Source organism: Rhinolophus hipposideros (assembly GCF_964194185.1).
Source record: "Rhinolophus hipposideros genome assembly, chromosome: 15".
Classification (NCBI taxonomy): domain Eukaryota; kingdom Metazoa; phylum Chordata; class Mammalia; order Chiroptera; family Rhinolophidae; genus Rhinolophus; species Rhinolophus hipposideros.
In genome coordinates, this window is record NC_138061.1 from 14,743,189 (window position 1) to 14,767,449 (window position 24,261).

General features: G+C 43.6%; 1 protein-coding gene across 47 annotated transcripts in view; it reads right to left on the minus strand.

Annotated features, from left to right (window-relative positions):
• TCF7L2 (transcription factor 7 like 2) overlaps positions 1 to 24,261 on the minus strand; it is a 192,640-nt gene that overhangs the window by 158,401 nt on the left and 9,978 nt on the right. For 29 of the 47 annotated variants that reach the window (XM_081073670.1, XM_081073681.1, XM_081073643.1 and 26 more), the window contains exon 4: positions 20,886 to 20,954. The exons of the other annotated variants lie outside the window; for them this stretch is intronic. In XM_081073670.1, coding sequence (XP_080929796.1) covers positions 20,886 to 20,954 — 69 coding nt within the window. The remainder of the gene's footprint in view (positions 1 to 20,885; positions 20,955 to 24,261) is intronic. 47 annotated transcript variants of the gene reach the window in all.

Genomic DNA, 24,261 nt, shown 5'->3' on the forward strand with positions numbered 1-24,261 from the left:
ACAATTATTAGCATCGCCTGATCAATTTTTTTCTTCTTTCTACTCAAGTAAGAGCAAAGAGGAAAATGAATTAAGACAGTTTCTAGGACATAGAGGCCCAGCACACGACTTTCCAAAGTGTTTTGGCTACTTTTTTCTTCTTATGGTTCACCCCCGAGGCATTGACAGGAAAGAGGGGTTGCAAAGAGAGCCCCACTTGGGGTTGCTGAATCCTCACCAGTGTCAGGTGTACACAGCCTGGTAAGATGCCCACTGGTTCCTGAGCAAGGCCTCCGCCATTCATGCCAAACAGAGAAATTCCAGAGGAGCCCAGGGCCAGATCTAACACAAGGCCGGGGAGGGAAGAAGAGACAGGAGACACAGGTACCCATGTCTAATTATTCACTTGCAAAAGGATTCTAATTCACCTCCAAAGTCCACATTATAATTATGAAAGAGAAGCCCAACTAACTGTATTCCCAGCTGCAGCCTCCCTTTTTCATGTCAATGTAACCCCCATATGGCCTGACAGGCAGCATCAGGCAAGGACTAAATTCAGATCCCCGTGAAGCCACTTACTACGAGCCACATCTCCTTGGGCAAGTGCCCTTTCTTCAGTTTTCTCATCTATATAAAGCTGCCATAAGCATTAAGTTTACAAATATATAGAACATTCTAGAAACTGGCACTTAGTAAGAGCTTCACAAACAACATCTTTTCTGTTTTTCTACTAATTTTAAAGTTCTTTCTAGAATGATGATTGTTAACTAAACAAAGCATAAGTTCCTACACATAAAAAACCATAAGAGTACCTCAAAAATGTGAGCACTCCCTTCCTTAACACACACTCTATGAAATAATGTCAGCCCCAGTTCACAGCTGGAAAAACTGAGGCTAGACACATTTGCACCAGTGATAATGCTAAGGCTCAAACCTGGGGGATCAGGAGGAAGTTAAGAGAAATAGCAGGGTGAGTGACCTATAGGAACCACTACTGGAAAGGCAGCTAGAGAGAGACCCTCATTGCTTTCCTGCAGCCAAATGGAAGAAAGACAAAAGCATTCCTGGGGCCAAGGTGAGCAGCACATAAGACAGAGGGATTCACAGTTCTGGACACGCTCCTCTGCTAAGTGTTTTCTTTGCCGATAGAGGGTACATTCCTACAGGGCAGGGGCTATATCTTTTATCTAGGCATCCCAGCGCAATGGACACACTGCACATCCTAAGTAAGTGTGTGTTTCTGTTGAATGCATTTGGAAGGGGAATAAAAGGCTTCAGCTTCCTGGTATCTCCCCTAAGGTCATTTTTCTAAAAAAGCAAAAGATACAGTGTTATTTGATTTCATTATTGCAACAATCCTTTGAAGGACATATTTGTATTAAATCTATTTTACAGACAGGTAAACTGAGGGTTAGGGAAGTACTTGGTCAAGGTCATACAAAGTCACAAAGTAGCAAAGCCAGGATTCAAAGCTGCGTCTGTGTGTCTCTAGAGTCAAGCTCTTAATCACTTCCTTATTCTTCATATTCCTCTCAATACATCATGGGTATCTAGAATAGGTCTTGAGTTCAATACTCAATTGATGAATACTTATTGATGTTCAATAAGTATTTTCTAAATGGAAACAAAATAAATGGGCAACTCAGGTTGTAGTTTCCAGTGCTCACAAAACCCTGCAGATCAAGCATAGCTGACAAAGCTTCACCTTCGCCTTGCAAACTATGTGAGCAATTCCTCCCTCAAGACATTTTGGAAAAAAGAATTCAATGCATGTCTTCACCCACCAATCTCTGAGAAAGAAAGCCCAGGAGCAAAACCAGTGACAGGAAACGGGTTAGATGTGTTCAGGTACAGGTATTAACTTACACTGAACTTGACATTTCCAAACCAGGGACCCAGCATCACCAAAGACAACGGAGCAGGAGGTCAATTCAACACCCACCTACACAGCGTTCTCGTACTTGACACCTTCTCAAAATCTTCCGGGAGGAGGGGAGGCCAAAGGAAAGGGAGGTACGGGGAAAATGCTCTAATACACCCTCTTAACCACCACCCGAGCATTTCTCCACCAGAGAAAAACACCAAGTACAACAACAGTGACTTCTAAGTGTGCAGGCCGATTATAGCTTTACTTTCAAAAGAGCTTTGATTGATCTTTTTTGATAGACCTGAAATAAATTAAACTAGATTGACTCACTTGAGAATGGACTCTAATCCCTTAGTCAGATCCCGGAGAACTCAAACCAAACCAGCTGTTAATTTAGGCTTTATAAGATAAAGCATGAGAAATCCAAGTTGATGTACCCCAGAGCAAAGCTTGCATCATCTCTGTAAGCAATCAACTTACTGTTTCTTTCAGGAACTAATCAGATCTTGGGTAAGTGGGTGCCAAGCCTACACTCTCAGAGCGAAAGTAGCTCAAAGAAAGGAAGAAAGGCGACAAAGGAAGAGAGAACCCAAGAAACACTGACTGACTCCCTCGCCAAGCAAGCTCAGAACCAGCCCAGGACATTTTCATTTTGCTTTCAGCAAGTCACCCTTCTCTCTTGCTCCATCAACTGGGATGGCTTGACCAGCGCCTAACCACCAAGTGAGAGGAAGCAGCTGACACTCGTCATATTTCTTTCTAAAAGTATGGGGGTGGGGTACGGAATTACCCAGAAAATATTCCCCACTACTTTTTTATTCCCTCATCTTTGAAGATCACACTGTCCCCTTCCCTTTATCTTTGCTTCTGGCTGCCTTTGATTTGAATATAGGAATCCCAACGCTTTCAAGTAGCCGCTGCCCATGGCACTAATAGAGTTAACAAGCGTGCACGCGCGCGCGCGCGCGCACACACACACACACACACACACACACAACTGCAGGCTTCTTCCCAAGCTAAACTCTGCTCACTAACAGGCAGTCCTCCCAACTTTTCACCAGCATTTTTTTGGAAAGGGATTCATGTCTCCCTCCCAAATGAAAGTGGGCTTTTCACCTCTCGGGGACCCTACCCACAGCCTCACCCCAGGAGGCTCTAACATGGTGCCTTTCCCTCTGAAAAAAGCAAGGCTGCCAGCCTCATGCTCCCAAACACTGATGTTTCATAGAACACTCTGTTTACTGAACATAAGGGGATCAAGAATTGAAATCCAATTTAAGGAATTATGGTGCCTTCAGACTGTTTTTCCTCAACGATGAAAAAAGACAGGCATGTTGTTTCTGGAATTAGGCCAGAAGAAACTGATCTTTATAGTAATGCAAGAAAAAAGAAAGAAATCAGTGTATGTGTTTATATATGTGTTGGGAGGAGAGGATTGCTAAAATATGAGTTAAAACCTAAGAGGCAAATGAATTTGTTTTATTCTATGGAAGGACCCTAAAGTCTATTTCAAAGTTCTATTTGGATCTCTATCTGACAAACAGGATATGGTTCATCTCTTCTGAGAAGCCAAAGAAATTTCTAGAAAAGACAAAGAAATTTCCAGAAAAGACACAATGAAAATGCACTTGCCTTCACTAGCAGCACAATGGACCAAGTCCCCCAGGCACCGTCAGAACTTGCTAGGATTACAGCTATCATTCCCCCTGAAAGCGAAGGAACCATTGCTGCTCAGTGCTCAATGCTGGCCACTGTTGGAGCTGTGTGTGTGTGATCCCATTTAATCCTCTGAGACTGGTTTTATCCCCATAGTACAGATAAAACTGCAACTTGGAGCAGTTAAGTAACTGGCCAAGGTCCCACATGCAAAGAGCGAGCATGACTTTGAGACCCCATGTATGTCTAACGTCGGTGCCAGAGCTCTTTTCCATCAACCTAGAAAGCCTCTTTTTCACAGCAAAAACATGTAAGTCAAGATAAAACTGTATTTTTATGGCTTCTAATTGGTCTCACCACTGCATACATCCTGTGGAGACATTTCACAGACGAGCAAACTGAGTCCCAGAGCATAAAGCTATCCATAACCAGATAATTTAGTGGCAGACCTAGGGAGTGTGTTCCAAGCTCCCAGCCTGTAACTCTAATTATTAAGCTTCATTCTCCCCCTTAATTAATTCTTCCCCACGGCCATACCCAAAGACAAAGTCCTCCCAGAGAAAAACGTCTCATCTCACCAAGTGCTGCCTGGGGAAAGAGTTTTGTTGTTGGTGTTTTTTGTTTTTTGTTTGTTTTGGGGAGGCGGGGTGGGGAAAATAACCATTAGATGAAGGAAATTAAGACATTTCTGATAAGTATGGAATAAATCATCACTTAGAAGAACTAACCCATAAAAAACCACAGCACTGGGGGCAGCAGGATGGTTCAGTTGGTTAGAGACCGAGCTCTGAACAGGGTTGCTAGTTTGATTCCCACATGGGCCAGCGAGCTGTGTCCTCCACAACTAGATTGAAGACAATGAGCTGCCGCTGAGCTTCTGGATGGGCGGCCGGATGGCTCAGTTGGTTAGAGCGCGAGCTCTCAACAACAAGGTTGCCGGTTCAATTCCCACATGGGATGGTGGGCTGCGTCTCCTGCAACTAAAGATTGAAAATGGCAACTGGACTTGGAGCTGAGCTGCGCCCTCCACAACTAGATTGAAGGACAATGACTTGGAGCTGGTGGGCCCTGGAGAAACACACTACACTGTTTCCCAATATTCCCCAATAAAAAAATTAAAAAAGAAAAAAAAAGCACGGCACTGCTCTGCTCTTGCTGAAAGCTATGCCATCTACCAGGACGCCCAGAACATACTGCAGTGGAAGCAGGGAGAAAAATGGAGGAACCTTCTACAGCCTAAGGCCCCTGAACAGCTACAAGGTCTGGCCAATGCCAACACAAATACTGTAGCTGTCCGATTAACAAAGCCTGCTGAAATACAAGACCTTTTTTTTATGAGGGGGTGGTAGAGTGGGAGGGTATAATCACACTAATCTATTGTTTTACACCTTCCAAAGCCAAAAAAAAAAAAAAACAGGAGTGAAGATTTTAAGTCTGTTGACTAAGACTGCTTTCTGATTCCTCATATTTCACTTCATCTTTTCATTTTAGCCTCTGAAAAGCTAAAGAAAGATAGCAATAAAAAGACAAACCTCCAAGCACTGTGTTTTAATTCGGCCTTCAGCAAATGAGGGAGTTTTGAACTGTACTTTCTAGAACCAGGAGGTGTTAAAGAAACAATGGCTGCTGTCAAGTCGATTGGGAGAATCGATGTCACTTCACTGAGAATAAATCACTGTGGACAAGCTTCTTACTACATCGCTGTCATCCAGGTTGCAACGTAAGTGTGAACAGGGCTGCTGCGTTTGCTGTCCATTAACTGATTTCCTGCCCAGGAGAGCCCCACAGGAAAGTTCTAGTGAGCTGACCTGTGTTATGGGCACAGACTCAACAGGAGAAACGTGGCCCTTCCTCACATGGGTGTTGGCATCCAGGGGCCCCAGGGCAGTCAGCTTCCAATCACAGGTTCCAAAGGTCTCTAGTCCCTGGTAACCCACTGAGGTCACTTGTCTTTGAGGCAAATTGGAGGAGGAGGGGCCTGTTACACGCTTATTACAAATTCAGACAAACAATAGCCAGACTACAGCGGCCAATGAAACTCCCTCATAAAGAAAGAAGTGTTGTTAGGTTCGAAAGCCAGGAGCCAGCCCCCTGCCTTTCAAGAACCGAAAAGGATACCTTTTAAATCTATTTTTTTTAATGAAGTTCTAAGCAATAGATATTCAACCAAAGAAGAGAGCAGACAACGAAAAGGCCACAAATGCCTGTCTTGGTGTCACTAATTTCATGCCCATCAGAAGCTGAATAATTCTAAGTCCAGTCTCCCCAATGGGTTTTTTGTCTGTCCTCCCCAGGGAGATAAATTATGTCACAACACAGGCTCTTTCACCCTAAACGCTCTTCAAAAGGTATTCTGGCCTCCTGATTCAGCCTACTCTCTTAAAGGGAAATAACTCAAAACCGGATTATTTGGGGAGGGGAAAGGAGGAACAGGAAAGCAAGCTCGGAAAGATATACAACACAATATATCACCAACTTGTCAGCTTGGCAAGAGTGTAGTTAAAAGTGCCGTCAGGGTGACCAACTGCCCTGTTCTGCCTGGGGCTGAGGGTGACAGTGACAGGAGTAACGCCGTGAAGCCTTATGTACCAGGCACTGGGCTAAACCCCGCACACATAATCTCATAATAACCCGCAGAGAAGACCAGTCCTGATATTAAACCCATATTTCACAGATGAGAAAACGGAGGCACAGGACAATTAAGAATTTTGCCCAATTTAAAGTTTTCCATTTTATGTAAAAGGAAAAAAAAAGTGGTGGAAATCAAAGACTGAGATAAAGTGCGTACTTTATGGGGAAATTGTGACCTGGAAACTAGTTAATGAGGAAAAAACATTTCCTGCCAAAGGAGGGGAGAGGAAAGCAGGGGAATAGGGAAATACACAAAACATAAAGATCACAACTCAGTCTAAATGCTCCCAGAATAGTCCTTAGATGCATTACATAAGTAACACAGAAAAAGAAAGCAGAAACCCCAGGTGGGGGAGCGTGTGACAGCTGAGGATCCAGGACAGGAACAATGTCTCTACAGCAGCTTGCCAGGGAGCCAGGGCCCTCCGTGAGATCTTCACTCTTACTATGACTTGGGAATTCATCCTAGGGCTCCCTTTCCTGACCTCCACCAGCCAGCAACCGGTCACTTTGGCTCCCAAGCAGCCAACCCAGGAGCTGTGATGGCAAATGAAAATAACAAACCAAGAACCAAACCAGAAGTCAGACCGAAAGATAAAAATCCACTCTCGTGAAAACAGAAACGATAACAGAACCACTGAGACCGAAATCAAAACCCTATCTGCTTTGCATGTGGTATGTGGTTTTGTGTGTGTACTTTCTACATGTCACATCAGCAGTTCCCGTCACGTGTAAGTCACTGTCGGGTTCCCTTCGCCTCGATGCAAACCAGGGGCCTGCACTGGATCATCTTTGCCAAAAATTCCAGTAAGCGTGGAGGAAGGAAACACCAAAGGACTCTCAACTTACCAGTAGTAAATCAAGAGTTGGGGAGGCCAGGGGTACCCAACCCAATCTATAAAAACGACTATCTTGGGTCTTTTCCTAAACTATTCTACAGTGGCCAAATCATGTCAGGAATAGCACATTTGTGGGGGAATGTATAGGATTTATCTTCTGATAGAGAGAAACTGGCAAATTTAACCCACCTGAAAATGTATAGGATTTATCTTCTGATAGAGAGAAACTGGCAAATTTAACCCACCTGAAAAGCCATTCAAGCAAAACACAGCTTTTTTGGGGGGGGTTGGGGGGAGGGGAGGCGAGTGAGGTCCTCTTCCAAGAGGCCTACATGACATTATTCAGCCTTCTCCTCACTCGAGATTTCAAGCCCTGAGCGCCAATTCTTCAGAAACAAATGGCTTCACAAATCAGGTCTTCGGTGGGGAGACATTTGTCATCTGCTTTCACTCACCATTATGAAAATGTGACATCAGTGACAAGTTTAAAACACACACACAGACACACACACACGCACACAAAATAAAATAGAGTGCATACAGAAAGCAGGTGGTTTGGTAAACATGTCCTTCAGCTTAGGGCATTTTCAAAACTTCCTTTAAGTTCTCTTACAAGAAAAATGTTTGTCTACATTGGGTGAGTTTTTTTAAATTAACAGGGGAACTCGTGGCTTCTTCAGCAACGATTAAGATACAAAAGCTACTGGACTCCAGAATAAAAACTAAGCGATAAGCGGCGAAAGATCAAGAGGGGAAAAGGAGAGGTTTGTTTCTGATTTTAAGGATAAAAATGAAGTTCAGAACTTTGACTTCTGAAACTCCTAAATTGACTCTTACAGATTCCATGTCAATACAGACCATGTCTAGAACTTGATACCACAAGGGAAGCTAATTTTTAAAAAAATCCACAGAAAATAACTCATTTTAAGCTACAAAGGTAATATCACCTCATTATTATTTCATTTCTGTATCATATTTTAAAAATCCCTAAGTCTTTTGCTATATATTTATATCTGAGGATCTAATCAAAAGGATAAAATGCCCTCTGCACACATTACTGGAAGGTTTCCACTCTGCTGTAACACCAGAAAGCATTCCTAGGGCCCAGAAAAGACTCACCCCTAACACGTACCGGCCCTTTCCACCCACAATGTGGATGCTTCCTTCTCTTTAAAATTCTGTTCTGCAGAAATCCTCTTCTTCACTGCCTGCCCAACTCCCACTGTCTATACGCTCAGAAGTGGAAGTCTAACAACTACTTTCAAGCCAAACCAGACAGATCCCCCACCCCACCCCCAAAACTCGTAGGCAAGAGATGCACCTTCCCCTTCAGTGCAAAGATCTTCAGGTTCAGGAGCACATGCTCAATGTTTCCTCCAAGTTCATTTAATTATATTACTTACTTGTTCTGAATTGATTTGGAGGTCTACCGACCAGCTAGGTCAAATTGAGGGCTACGTGTGCTGGCAGATTTTACTGGAGATGGTCGTTTAAATGTTCTCAACGTGGTTTTTACCTAGATTCCACTGGTAAACTAGATTGGAATATTTGAATCCTCAGAATTCAATGCGGAACCATTATTGTAAAGTCTTAATTTTTTATTGTCATCCCTTTATTGCTTCTTCAACTGAGTTGAAAGTTGGAGAGCGCCAGAAAGTAAACTCCTAACAAATTTGCCTCTGGGAAAAAAAGATTTGCCTGGAATGGACATTAAATGTACACCATGACCCCATACAACAAACTGTACCCCAATTACTGAAAAAAAAAAAAAACCTCATAGGGTTTTAACCTTCACTCACACTCAGCACTCCCAATGGTATGGGTGCTGGGGGCAAAAGTGCACAATCATGGATTTCTTGGCTGTCCACTGCCAAGCACTTTCTGTACTCCAGTCTTTTCAATTCTCCTTCCAACAAGTCTCCATGTCCAGTCTACTGCACAAAGGAAAAGAAAGAAAACCCCCATACCAAAACCCCCATACACATTGTTTGGAAAACCAAACAATAAGTATTCAATGCAGCACCTTTATCTGCTCCTCCCCAAATAAGAAGGACACGAGGGTCTTCTGAGAACATCCTTGGCAAAACCAACACTATAGAAGCAGGAGTAAAAAGTGAAATCACAGATTTTTACACAAAATCATAAAATTCCTGGTAATGCGAACTTCTGGGTAAAACTGGGATGTAAGGTACTTACAGATCTTAATGACAGATCTTGAGGTGCAGGCAACACCAGTATCTAGCCCGAAAGTTACTTCTCTAAAATTCAATGTTTTCATTAACCTAACCAGTAGATATTGAGCACCTGCTACCTGCAAAGCTGGGACACCACTCAACGCCTATTTAAAAAATGGCCATTTTTAGTACACAGACAAGACCTTCCAAACTTCCAAATATGCATACGATACATATTTCAGAACAATAATCCCCTCGTAACTGCTTTCCAACAGAGAACCAAAGGTCCCAAGATTATCAATTTAAATTTGACTGTCCCTTTTCTTTCTCTCTCTCTCTTTTTAATTCATTCAACAACAAAAAACAAAAACAAAAAAAGCATTTCCTAGGTCTCTAGTTACAAGGCTTGGAAAAACCCAGAAAGGTTATCAGGGGCTGGAAACACAGAAAAGAAACCTCAAATTTCCTTTATATTTTGGACTGTCAATAGCATTTAGGAAAAACACCTCCTCTCATTTCTGCTTCATATGTTTTCCTTATTGATTCATTCACACAGCGCTGCGCTCCCAGCAGCAGTGAGTACATCGTTTTGTCATTTCTGCCTTTCCCCGCCATTAGTGCAGGCTGCTGAGACGACACCCCAGCTGCCTCCCGGAGTGGCTTACAGCACCAGCGCATCCTTTCCCCCAAGTGGTCCCCCCTTTGACTAATGTTCACCAACACTCATACATCATTCCCAAATTGGTCCAAATGAATTAAACACAGCTCTGCTTAACATTACGAGATTTAAATGGATTTTCTCTCTACAGGTCTGCCCCATAATTGGGTTTATCCATCTTGTTGAAGTACAGTTTACACTTGCTAACATCACGCCAATTCAAGCTACATTTTCTGCTCCAGTGGCAGGAGCAAGGCAGATTTGTCATCGGATCATAACAGGTAATTCAAACAACAATTAGTTTGATGACGGCCCGTATGTCAATGTCGGCTCCCAGCAGCCCGTCTCACACTCGATGCTCTCTGTTCCTCAAGATGAATTGTCTTCACAATTCTTCAATTTCAATCATCAACAATGCTTTCTGAATCAACTTAAAAACTACTGACACAAGACTGTCTTCCCTACAGAGCAGCCTCACCAAAGCCCTGGTGAAAAGAATCCACTAGGTCTCCCCGACCCCCACCCCCAGGACAGGCTAGCACCACGTACACATCCATTTTCATGCCTTGGACAATTTCTGATTTTCAGCCAAAGCTATTTATTCTGGTGCCTCATCTCAACCTCAAAATTCAGGGAGGCACAAGGTTTGGGAATAGATAGGAAGGAGTTTACTTGTGCGGGCTCATCCACCCCCCAATAGGAAAACATGTGTTTACCTTTTTTGAAGTCCCCTGTAGGAATTAATGACAATTGTCAAAGTCTGAGAAAATGTTATCATCCAATGGATAACGCTTCTTTTTTCATTTAAAAAACAAACAAAAAAAAAAAACACAAAAAAAAGGCCAGTTAGCTCAACAGAGAACCAGAGCGTGGTGCTAGTAGCACCAATGTTGCCGGTTCGATCCCCTCATGGGCCACTGTGAGCTGCGCCCTCCTTAAATAAATAAATAAATAAAACTTAAATTTTAAAAAAAAGCTAATATTGCTTTTAATAAACTGACCTCCAAGCATTTTGAAAATTAGAAGACAATCATATAAATATAAACCACTCTAACCCATTGTTTGAGCAATCCCATAGTCATTCAGACAGGGTGCAAATTCATACACAGAAGAACTGAAATTTAAAAATGAGATACCTGGGAAAGAATATCAAGTTAGCAAAGGGACTGAAGGTCTATTTCAAATGATCTGAATGAAAACCAAAAAAAAAAAAAAAAAAAAAAATTATTGTTGGCCTCTCATGTTATGAGAGAGGCTATTACAAGAAAAACGCAAAAAGCTACCTCTAGGGCCAGCCCAGTGGCTCAGGCGGTTAGAGCTCCATACTCCTAACTCCAAAGGCTGCCGGTTCGATTCCCACATGGGCCAGTGGGCTCTCAACCACAAGGTTGCCAGTTCAATTTGAGTCCCGCAAGGGATGGTGGGCAGTGCCCCCTGCAACTAAGATTGAACATGGCAACTTGAGCTGAGCTGCCACTGAGCTCCAGGATGGCTCAGTTGGTTGGAGTGCGTCCTCTCAACCACAAGGTTGCCAGTTCAATTCCTTGAGTCCCGCAAGGGATGGTGGGCTGCGCCCCCTGCAACTAGCAACGGCAACTGGACCTGGAGCTGAGCTGCACCCTCCACAACTAAGATTGAAAGGACAACAACTTGACTTGGAAAAAAGTCCTGGAAGTACACACTGTTCCCCAGTAAAGTCCTGTTCCCCTTCCCCAATAAAATCTTTAAAAAAAAAAAGGCTACCCCTAATCTCACTTATGTACTCTGTTCCCTTTCTGCCCACAGTATTATTTAAACACATTCACACCTCTTGTTATACACCTGTGTCCCAAGCACAGCGCTATATAAAGATGAGTAAGACACACTCTCAGAAGGGCTGATATTCTCGTCAAATGTTACAAGGACTGGGCAGAATTTTTTAAGTGACATAAGAGAAATGCAAACAGCAACCAACAGGAGTCATAAATCTTTGTTATACCAGCAAAGATAGTCCAGGTCATCAAATTTATCATGTGTGATGTTCTTGACAGGAAATAAAAAATATACAATGCATGTCCGGATACAGCATATTCTAAATCTGCAAACAAGTACTTCACATAGTCCTCTGTGGTAAAAACGGCAGCTTGTAATTATCAGGCACTCTGCCATGTAGCACTGCAGGGCACACCTCATTACACACCATCTCATTAAGTCTCCCAACAACTTTCTGGAAACAGGTACTACCATTATCCCCATTTTACAAGATTAGGAAACTGAGGCTTGGCAGAACTGGGACCCAAACCTAGGTTATATATATTCCAGAAGCATGAGTTGAACCACCCACTTCCTCTTGTACCTGGTCCCTTTAAAATTGCAAAGGTAATGTTACTACAGCCTCAGTGGCAGGGCATATACTTTAAAAGGTTGTACTAAGCCAGTGGTTCTCAACCAGTGGCAATGTGGACTCCCAGGGGACATTTGGCAAGGTCTAATGACATTTTGGGTTGTCACATTTTTGTTGGGTGCTAATGGCATGGAGAGGGTAGCGGCCAGGAATGGTGCTAGAAAAACATCCTGCATAGCACAGGAAACTCCCCTTGGGCCACCAAGAATTATCCAGCCCAAACTATCAATAGTGCTGAGGTTGCAAAACACTGCAGGAAGCCATCCTATTCCACCCAGCCCCCACTACTAACCAATGAGAAAGACATGCCAATTTCCGGTCCAGGCCTCAATAGGTGGAGAATCCGGTGGAGCAAAGTGTTTTTTCTAGCTGTATCTCTCCCAAACTGAGGATTTGTGAAGATGCTTCTAAGAGTCCACAAATGTTTATTTGCTTCTAATGTTTCTTTTTATAACATGTTGTACAGATATATAGTACAGGTACTTGTTTTTAAGCTTTTTGGTTTTGTTTTTTTTTTTTCAATTTCAGTGTATTATTCATTAACTATTAAACACACTGCCAACCACCCAGTGGTTTTGGTGGAACCCTCGGAAAGAATGGTTGGCTGTCATTTCGGTTTAATTGAAGAGTGTGCTGAAATTTCAAGGTAAACCTTTTTTTTTTTTAATTGCAAACACTTATCTGTTTAACCAGTATTTGATACCATGCAACCAAACCCAACTCCAGAAACGAATTAAGTGCTGAACTTGATAAGCCTGCAAAATTCAGCCCCATCCCACTTAGAAATTTTTGTGCTTAGCAAAATGGCCCCATGATTTTCAACGACTTCAGAAAAGTAAATATAAAGTGCAACTTACAGAGTTACTAAGAAAATACAACCAGCTGACTTCCACAGGTCAGACCTCTATACCACTTGCTGTGGACCATAAGGGGGACACATGTGGCTGATAGAACAGTTGTTTTCATTCTTTCCGGTTGTTCTAGTGCACGAGTCCCAGACACTCGCTTGCAGCTTTACCAGCCCTCTTACAAACCATGCAAGCTGGGCCCCACGTGCCTTAATATGGTGGAAAATGAACAGATGCAAATATCTCAACTCATGTAAACACAATTATTAGAACATATAAGTTTTAAAAAATGATACAAGTAAAAACAGCAAAACCAGATTGTTTCATTTTATCTGGCCAATGCAAGGCACCCGCTATTGGCTCAGACAATAATGTCATCTTGAAAGACAGACATCAAGTCAAGCTGGACTCCTGGATTCTTGTCTTGGGCCTGTTTCCACCAAGTTGTGAGACCTCGGACAAACCAATTCACCTCTTTGCACCTCAGTTTCCTCGACTTTCAAAATGGACTCTCTACCTTTGCTCTGCTCCCAAGAGAGGTCTGGGGCCCTGAAGCACCAGCACCCCTTGGGGGTGTTAGAAATGCAGAATCTCAGACGCCACCCCCCCCCAAACTACTAAATCCCAATTTGCATTTTAGCAGGCCACAAAAGTGTGAGCAGCATGAGGCTGCCAGCCCCCTGAGTATCAGGGCCCCATAACCCTTTATGTATGACAACAGATTCCTACCTTCTCTCACTGGTACTAACTCAGGACAGGAACCATCACTGATCACCTGTTACTGCAATGTTCTCATACTAGAGACTCCTATTCATTCAACAGACATCCTTTAGAACTCTGAACATAACCAGCCTTTTCTCACTCAAGGAAAGAGAATCAAGCTAAAATAAGCAAACAAAAAAACGAAAGACTTTACAACAGTTGTCCTCTAAGGAGACTGACTACGTGATCAGAATCACCCAGAGCATGGGGAAGAGGTTCAGAGTCCAGGATCCCCTAGACTAGTGCTCCTCAACCCCATGTGCACAGTAAAAGCACCTGGGAAGCTTTTTAGAAACAGATGTCCACACCCCACCCCACCCCCCCGAGATCCCAACCCAGGGTGGCAGAGGCAGAGCTGGGCCTGAGCACTGGTGTTCATGCTCCCCAGGAGATTGTAACCTGCAGCCAGAGCTGGGAACCACTGCCCTAATCCTTCTGAAAGTGCTGCGGCCACAGAAGGAACACCAAAGTTGCCTGAAAACTTGTTCAAGATGCCAATATCAGGACCCCCTCAATCCCCCCACCCCGACCCCCACCCCCAGACCTACAGAACCTGAAACTCAGGATGAGGCTGCAGTCTTCATCCTAACAAACATTCCCGGTGCCCTCAGGTGATGCCTGCTCAAGTTTACAAGAAACACGGACCTCATCCTAATGAATGGGACTCTCCAAGGAGTAAAACCCAGATTCTGTGTTTTGGAGCTACTCCAGGTAATTCCTTTGTATGCAGCCCAGATTGCTGGTTGGTCGCCACAGCTGTAGGCAGGCCCTGGGTCCTGTTGAGCATTATTTTCAGCAGACAGTAGTTAGCATAAGGCTCTATCGTATGTACGTAGTCCCTCCCCAGTGTGACTGCCAGGCTTTGAATCCTAATCCTTGATCTCAGACAAAATCCCTCGAGTAACAGTGTCTCCGTTTCCTCATTTGCAAGATGGGATAATGGTCATACTAAGAGTAACTATACCTTTTGGCTTTCTTTCCATGTTATTATGAAGAATCAATAAATAATTCACAGATAGCACGTAACACCAGACCCAATGTATAGGGAGAATTCAATAAACAGAAACTGCTATTATTATCAACTGTTGTTATTGCCTTTGACCTGCAAGACCAAGCACATTACTGTCCAAATGGCTCTTTCATAAACAACCACCTCTTCTTTAGCCTCGAAAAAGTAGCTTTCTTAACATTCCATGGAGAAGGAAAGGCCTCAAAAGTTCACCAGAACCTAAGGGCAGTCTAGTTTCTCAGTCACGATGAGGAAAAGTTATCCCAATCAAGCACTCGGGCCAGCCCTCAATATTTATTCGGCAAGTGGAAATGACTGAATAGCCAATAAATGATCAATTGATTGCTTTCAGAAGACTCTCGGGCAGCAATTCTCAAAGTTTAATAAACTGAAAATCAGAACCCTGACTATAAATGCAACCTCTCAGACTGCACCCAAAACCTATTAAATCAGACCAAGGGGAGTAGGGTGCTTATAAATCTGTATTTAAAACATCACTAGAATGTAAGCTCAGTGAGAGAAAGGGACTTTTGTCTGTTTTGCTCACTGATGAATTCTCCAGGTACATAGCAGATAGATGCACAATAAATATTTTTGAATGAATGAATGAGCATTCTGAGGTATGAACTTAAATTAGACAATTAGGCTAAAACCAATGTATCAAATGAATGAAAATTTCAAATGAGTTAACTGGCATCCACAGGTTTCGTCAAACCACTCTAGTCAAACGATCTCTCTCTCTGTCTGTCTTTCTCCTACACACACACATTTCATTCTTTGTGGGAAGAGGACATGAAACCTCAGAGAAGTCTGGCCATGAGACTAAGGGAAAAGTGAGGAAGTGACTGTACTAAGAATTGAATCTGCTTCTGGGGGGTTGCCCAAATTTGCACCTCAACCAAGATAACCAATCCTCATAAAAACTGAAAGGCCAGGGAACTTGTGAGAAGACACAACTACCATCAGAAACATAAACTGGCAGAATGCCAGGAGCCCTCACAAACATCCTGGTCATATCCACTGGTCCTAATCTCTGGCTATTTATACTAAGGGCCTACTTGGGCAAAGAGATGGACTCCAGGCCATAGCACCTCAGGAATCTTAAAGACACGGACAAGACTAAACGTCAAGTTCACATCCGGCAATTTAAGGGGCCAAGGTGGGGCGAGGATGCTCTCCAGTTTCCATCCTTCTCTCCCTGGCTCCAGGAAGCACGCAGGCCCTGGAGGACGGTCTCCCGGGCCTTCCTGAATCACGGCAGATGAGTTCCAAGACCAGGCAGAGGGGTATGCTTTGCTACAGCTCAGACGGAAACGTGCACGCCTGAGGACAAGAGGGAAAGCAACACCCACTGCAAAGTCTCCAGCACTCAGCTGTGTAAACAAATAAAATGGTCCATTTCTTCTGGAACCTCTCCTAGTTGTCTTTGCGCGCACACAAGTGTGTGTGTACACACTCACACACACACATAAACACACACACACAAACCACTTCACATCTTAAAAGAAAAACAACCAAGAAAGGTCTACTCAGTTTGTTTCTGCTGCGTGTGGAGGGTTTTTTTTTCCTAAATCACATCTGACTTGGTGTTAAAACATCAACCTTTGGCCAAAATACTCTTAAAACAAAGGCTTAACTAGTTCTGAAGTAGCCCTACTGAAAACCAAGGGAAACATCGTCTGTGGGTCTTGACCTTGATTACAACACTGCTCTTGGGGTTGGAACAGTGATGAGTGGAGGAGTGTTGGAAGAGTTCTCTTCAGGGAGGCAACAGAGATGCCTAAACATTTATCAGTCACCGGCAGGGCATTCCGGGAGTCATCTGCAATGTGGGTCCACCTCTGCATTCAGCCTCAAAACCTCTCCCAGGTTAGTGGAGATGGTGGAAAGAGTTCCTAGGAGCTGGGGCCAGACACCAAACCCCTACATGAAAGGGCCTGCACTGGACCCTGAGCAAAGTGGCCTCTGATTACACCTACAATCATCTTATCTTACTGCTCCCATCACTCACATACCTAACAACCACGATGCAAGTGCATTTCCATGGCAACACTTGAAATCCATTGGTTAAGTCTCTCTGAAAAGGTCAATGCAAAGCTAAGTACACACATGACACTACGCCTCACCTAGTCCACTCCTGTGTAGGAACAGATGTGAGTGAGAATGTTACCAGGCCCTAATTCATAACAGCAGAAAATTGTAAGTAATCCAAATATCCAACAACATAGGAAAAACTACATGCATTGTGGCATAGTCCTATGTGGAATACTACACAGCTGTGAAAAAGAGCAAATGATTACTCCATACAACAACCGGGATGAAACTCATAGACATGACTCTGAGGGGGGCCAGATAGGAAACAGTACATTGTGGACAATTCCATTATTAAGAAACTAAAAAATAGACAAAACTAATCCATTGTGATAGATAAAAACTAAGCCATGGTGAGAATCTTTGTTGGAGGTGGGGGAAGCCGGATGACGGGAAGAGACGGGAACAAAAGAGACCTCTGGGGAGTTGATAATATTATCGGGGGCCAGGAAACGACAGTCCGTGTGCCAAAACATCCAGCCACTGTCTGTTTTTATAAATAAAGTTTTATTGGGACATGGCCACACCTATTCCTTTAGGTACTATTTTTGGCTGCTTTCGCATCACAGTGGTACAGCTGAGTAGTTGCCATAGAGACTGTATGGCCCACCAAGCCTAATATATTTACTATCTGGCTCTTTACAGAAAAAGTATTCCAACCGCATTCTATACTCTATTGATTTGGCAAATGTTTTCATGGATTTGCCATATGTAAAAGATTATTCACCTCTCCACTAAAGATCTGAGCACGTGCTGTGTTTACATCGCACTTCAATAAAACTCTGTAAAAGTCAATAGTTAAATAACTGTCTAAAACAAAAGCCTTTTACATTTCATTCCATTTATATTTCTGTTAACCACTGAAAGAGAAATATGGTCATTTGTGTTCCTTTCATCTTTTCCAAACTGAGAGGAGTTAGGAGATTGTTAAAAATGGGGGGAAATCCCAACACAGCAATTGATATTGTGTCTAAACCTGTTACAAGAACATGACATGTCGACGGGATCGCTCAAAGACCATTCATATAAACGGTGGACTTGGCCAAGCTCTGAGATGACAGGACGGGGGGGAAGGGAAAGGGGCATGAATCTCATGACACATGGTGTTACCCTACTCGAGGTTATTTTAGGATATAGCTTAGGAGAGCAACAAGCTCCGCTCGTATTGAAATACAGTATTTATTAAGGGTACACCATTTTAAGTTTCCAGAAGAAAAGTGTGCCCCGACAATCACGTGTTTAAGCCTTAAAGTGGAGCCCAGAGTGAAGGGGAAATGTGTGCCCTACTCCACACCAAAGCAGTGCCACTCTCTCCTCTCACCCCCACATCGTGGCTGAGCTGCCCTATGTCTTGGGAACAATTTTTGTGTGTCTGAGGTTTCCTCTTTTTTCCCATTGCTTCTTTTGTTTTGTTTTTTGCCATTTATCCTTTGATGATCAAACTAGAATTACAGCGAGCTGCCATTTGGCTTGGCCTCATCCTGGTCTAGCAGAGAATGGGAAAGAATGAACACTGAAAGCATGTCGGTGCTGGGTCTCTAATAAAATGTCTCTCTGTTTGCCCACATGGGCATCAAGCCTCAGCAAATAGAAGCAGGGGAGAACAATACTACCTGTTCATAGAGGAATAGTAATGGTTTCAGTCCTCCAAACAATGAGCTCTGTAATTTACTCCATCTTCCTCCTGAGAAAGAGCTTCACATGGCCTGCACCGTGCCAGGTGGTTTGGAGAAAAGACGAACTGCTCGGCCTAACAAGGGACGCTTCAGCAACGGGTGTAAAGACACAACAGCTGGTCTGGTCTCGGCTGGTCTCCCAGTGACATGGCCCCAGCCAGCCTTTCCACACCAAGATAGGGATCTCTATGCTATTCAAGCTCAACAATTCCCACACCCCGGGCAACAGGATTTTCCAGCACTCCTCGAGACTGTAGTAGGCCTCAGGACACTCTGTTCATCCACCCATTCATTGGGGGTTAGGGTTTGGGCACAGTCCCTAATGGAGCCACCCAGTCAAAACCATTTTCTGGGAGCCAGACTCACTGTGCCATGAATCAAAAGGGAGAAGGGTCCACCAGGAAGTGCCAGCAAAAACAACTGCAGCGCCCAGTTAAAGACACCAGTCTTGAAAATATTTGGGGGTGGAGGGTCAAGGTCGCACCTTCCCCTCAAATACACACACCGATCAGCCAGCACAACTGCAGACGTGATCGAAAAGTTTTTTAAATAAGTTAATGTTTCCTTGAAATGAGTACAAAAATATTACAGATCCACCAAATAGAAATGTCTGCCGAGTCATACTTTTCACTGGTGGAAAGATGCACAATACCTGGGCCAGAGAGCTATTTGATAGTCTTATCCAGGAAGACGCTGATTTGAAAGAGCAGCTACAAAGATGCGATGTGGCTGCAGTTCCATGAGACCACATACACACACACACACACACACACACACACACACACACACACACACGTTACCAGCAAGGGTAACTGCCATAAAGGGAGCGGTGCAACAATGTAAATCATTTAACAACAGATAACAACTTCCAAGTAGGAAAGACTCTGGGGCCAGACTAACACCACAACCACCAGTTTCAAAAGCATCCCTTCAAAGGGTTAAACAAGAAGTTTCAGTACCATCCGTTATACCATGAGGTACATCTATCCTGGCAAAGCCAGGCAAGGCCAGGCAGACAGACGAAAATCGTATTAGTCTGCTCTCCCTCCACTACTGCATTCTGTTGGCATCAGTTCAGCTTTGAGTCTATATTAGTCCATGATTTGTTTAGCCTTTGGATTTAAGAGAATGGAAGTACTACGTGAGCAGGAAACAGGACACTCATCAGAAGCTGGGATCTGTCGCCTTTCCCTTCCAGCACTTTTAGTGTCATATATCAAGAGGCCCAGGAGAAATCAACATTTCAGGACAATCAGGTCAAAAGTGATATTCTTAGCACCACTTAACATGATTTTGATCCATCGGAAACAACTCTCTGGCTGTCACACAGCCTCTTCTCCCATTCCCCCGCCCCCAATTCTTCCCGTTCACTTTGTAGTCTCATTTTACTCCCAATTTAAGACCCCTCCCTAAGGAAAAAACAGTAGCCAAGCTGGGTGGGGTCTGTGTGCCCATTATGCGCGAACAAGAAACTCTTCACAAAAAACACAGGCTTCTCTTTCTTTCCATATCTTTAAATCATTTTAGCAGCATTCCTTCTGCTCTTGTTTCTTCTTTGCTTTCCACCTCCCCCCATGAATCAACCACCACCATCACCATCATCATCATCATCATCGATCATCATCATCGTTATCATCACCACCATCACCATCATCATCATCACCATCATCATCACCACCACCATCATCACCATCACCACCATCATCATCATCAATCATTATCATCACCACTACCATCACCACCACCATCATCATCATCACCATCATCACCACCACCATCACCATCACCACTACCATCATCATCAATCATTATCATTATCACCACCATCACCACCACCATCATCATTATCATCATCACCACCATCACCATCATCACCACCATCACCATCACCACCATCACCATCACCACCACCACCATCACCATCACCACCATCATCATCTATCATCATCAACACCATCACCATCACTATCACCACCACCACCATCACCACCACCATCACCATCATCACCACCATCATCATCATCAATCATTATCATCAACACCATCACCATCACCACAACCGTCATCACCATCATCATCATCACCACCACCACCATCACCACGACCATCATCACCATCATCATCATCACCACCACCACCATCACCACCATCATCATCACCATCACCACGACCATCATCACCATCATCACCACCAACATCACCATCATCATCACCATCATCATCATCTAGGTTGGGGAAAGGGGTGGAGAATAAAAGACATAAGAGACCTACATATTGACAATTCAAGCTTCAGGATCTCTTGCATTTCCTACCTGAATTGCAATCTGGTGTTCAATCGTTTTGTACGCAGAGTAATGTGTGCTCCCGGACTGAAAATGGAGCTGTAGAAAGAAACCAAATCAAAGCGTTCTGCTTATGTCACAAACTACAAGAAAACATCTTAAGCAGTTTATGAATAGCAGACAAACCTTCCTAGATTGAACTGCAGCCTTGGCATTCAATCAAGACCTGTGTATTTTTATTTGTTGCTATGGATAAGATGGATCATAATAATCTAAGGTAAAGTTTAAAAAAAAAAAAAAAGAAGCCCTATTCAATAAGCACAAAGGGAGGGGCGGAAGGGGGCCAGGAGTGAGAATCAATGACATGAAAAGGAAAAACGGATGCCCATCAAGACATAAAGGAAGCCAGTGTGCTGAGTAGGACGCTGCAGAAAAATTAACTGTGCTGCAAAAAAGTCATCAGAATTGCAACACGTAGGCCAGAGGAAAAGATTGTGAGAGAAAGGACTATGAGAAGCCACAAGATTGCCACAGGTATACAAGCCCCCCACAGTTCTAATAACTGGGCTCTTGCTCTCAAACACAATTCTATTTTGGGGAAAACAAATGTATCAGGCAGAATTCTGGGGCCACCCAATGCCTTATACATTCTTTCACAATGACTAAGCTATCTGGCTCAGGACAGCTCTGTAGCCCGCACTCTAGGAATCCACACTTCCCCTAAGAGGGAGCCAACCACACTGCCAAAGAGCCACCAAGTTTTCCAAATACAGACCACCGACTCAGTGGCCCCTGGGTGAATGTCCATCCTGGTTCACCCAGGCCCTCCACAGTGGAAAGCTGAAGTCTCTCCTGGGCCTTTCCCTCTGAAGACCTACACATCCCCCAAAGAAGGGGGGATCCCCAAATAAAAAGGAATACCAAGATTTCTCACCAAATTCTTCTTCTCCCAAATAAGACTTGTTCATTTGGGGATCCTACCAATTGGAAAACCCCATCTGCTGGTTTCTTTTATAAACAACACAACAATCACTAAAGGATCTCAACAATATCTGAAAATGTATTTTAATTTGCCATTTACAAACAAATGACAAATCAGATGGGTCTAAGAAATCGCTGCCCATCCCCCTCGTAGAAAGAGGCCAAGCAGTTGTGTTGCCAAACACAGATCTGTATTATTATTAATATAATAAACTATTTCTATCGTGACTACTATTCCATTACCATCACCAGAGTACTTCCATATAGCAAAGCATACCCTAGGCTGCCAGGGAGTTTTAGACCCAATTATTTTACATCTCGCTCCCTACCAGAAAAATTAGTCCACACAGGTTTTTATAAAAAGAAAAGGGGTGGGGGGAGAAATTCACATAAGAACTTTTGAAGCAGCTCAAAATAAATACAGCACGATAGTAATCAAATTTTTAAAAATAGTCTAAACCCATGTTGCTCATGAGATAAAGCTAAAGTCTGCATTTTCGGATATTGGGTTTTGGGATCATTTTATCTCTTCCAAATAAACAAAAACACTGCTGGTATGCATGAGTATTTTGAGTCTGCTTGCCCCAAAACATAGTATTAATCAAAGTTAAAAGGGGGCACAATACAGATGGACCACAGAAAGTATTCCTTCGGCCGTCAAAGCAGAAGAATAAGTCCCACTTCCTAAAACAAGCAAAGATGAACGCTGAGCGATTGACGATATGCCCCCCACACCACACTCATAAGCAGGTCATCTAAAGTGAATCCCTGAAAACAGAAAGATGAATTTGCACCCCTTGCCCCGTCCTTTTTGTGAAAACTGCCAGTCAGCAAGCAGAGATTGCACTAATTACTGTGACAATTCTGCATCGTGTTAAAACAACTTTTGTGCAAGGGACAGGTTCCTCTGCGAGTTTGGAATTCTTGGCCAGAGAGCAGCTCTTGTCTGAGAAGGGGGGAGGGGGGGTTCTCCTTCTAAGTAGAGAAGGCAATACTAACAATGTGTCCCCCCTTTTCAGCGGGTTTTATTCTCTTTTCCAACTGCCTGATTCAGAGCTTAATGGAAACTTGTCCAAGCTTTGCTTCCCACAGACCCTGCGGAGCCCTAGGCAATCTGTACTCAGGATAACCACAGGAATCTCATATTGTCAATTAAAATTGAATGGACACCTGATAACTAAGTATAGGTCGTGGAAACAAAATTTCACATAATCACAGCCTTATGAATACATTAATGAAACTAGGGCTAAACCAAATTCAATTTTCACTTGTCGGGTTCCAGTGTTAATCCTGGCGTTCACCACCACCCAAACAACACAACCTGGAGAGAAAGCTGCAATTGAAACAGTAAGGATACAGCTGCAAGGTCCCAAAGAATCTTGTAGGACAAAGGTAATTTAACCTTCACACACACCATCCTAATGCCCTCAAGCAATGTCACTTCCTTCCTCAGGTGTCCAGCTATACAGAACCTCGACCAGCTCATAAATACCCACAGCACAAGCTCCCATCAGGCCTTGACTCCCAGCCAGTAGCCACTGTGTTGGAGGGATTTCGCGCTCAACTTCCCCCAGCTATAGCAACGAAGACTTAACAATTTTCTTGTTTCTCCTTGGGGTTTCCACCCCCTCTTTTCCCTACTCTTTCCTAAAACACACTTTAAACTGCTTTTTCCCTTCCCTGTAAAACACAAAGATGCCTTGTTTGTTAAGAGTCTAGCTTTTGCAGACAAAAATAAAATATAAGGACCCTGTAAAAGCTTGACATTCTAAACTGGAACAATAATGTATTTCTATCTCTGTAAAAAGCCTTAAGGAAGGAGAGAACAAGAGATGGCTGGTCCTTTGTTTTTGGAAGAGGAGGGAGGTTGAGAGATCCAGGAGGAGAGGGCTATCTAAGACTTAGCCAAGGTTTATCCAAGTTTATGAACCAGGTTCCCACAATCCTCAACTCTTGGGACTGCCCACCTCTTGTCACCTGCAGCACTCCACGTCACTTCCTCATCCAGCGGCTGTGGCTGTTATACCTGGACGTGCAACACACCTTCCTTCGACTTGGTCCCTCCCTCCCAGGAATGTCGGGGCGCAGTCTGGGAGCAGTCACCAAAATGAGAACTCCAAGGTACTTTCCATTTCATTCCTTCCTGTGAAACTCCCAACAAAATAAACCTTCCCTTCCTGTGTGCTTGTTTACAGTGGCCAAGCCTACCGCCCCCCAAATTCCAACACCCCCAGGTGACGGGTCTCCAGGAAGAACCGTGCAGATGTATGTGCCTGCTCACTACAGGCGTGCCACAATTCTCCAGCAAGTGAAAAGCCAACGTTTTACGATTAACCGCTTCCCTTATTATTAGGGTATCTTGATTTCTCTCGTTTTATTTCTAATCACTACTACCTGCCCAAAATTGGATGTCACAGATACAAGA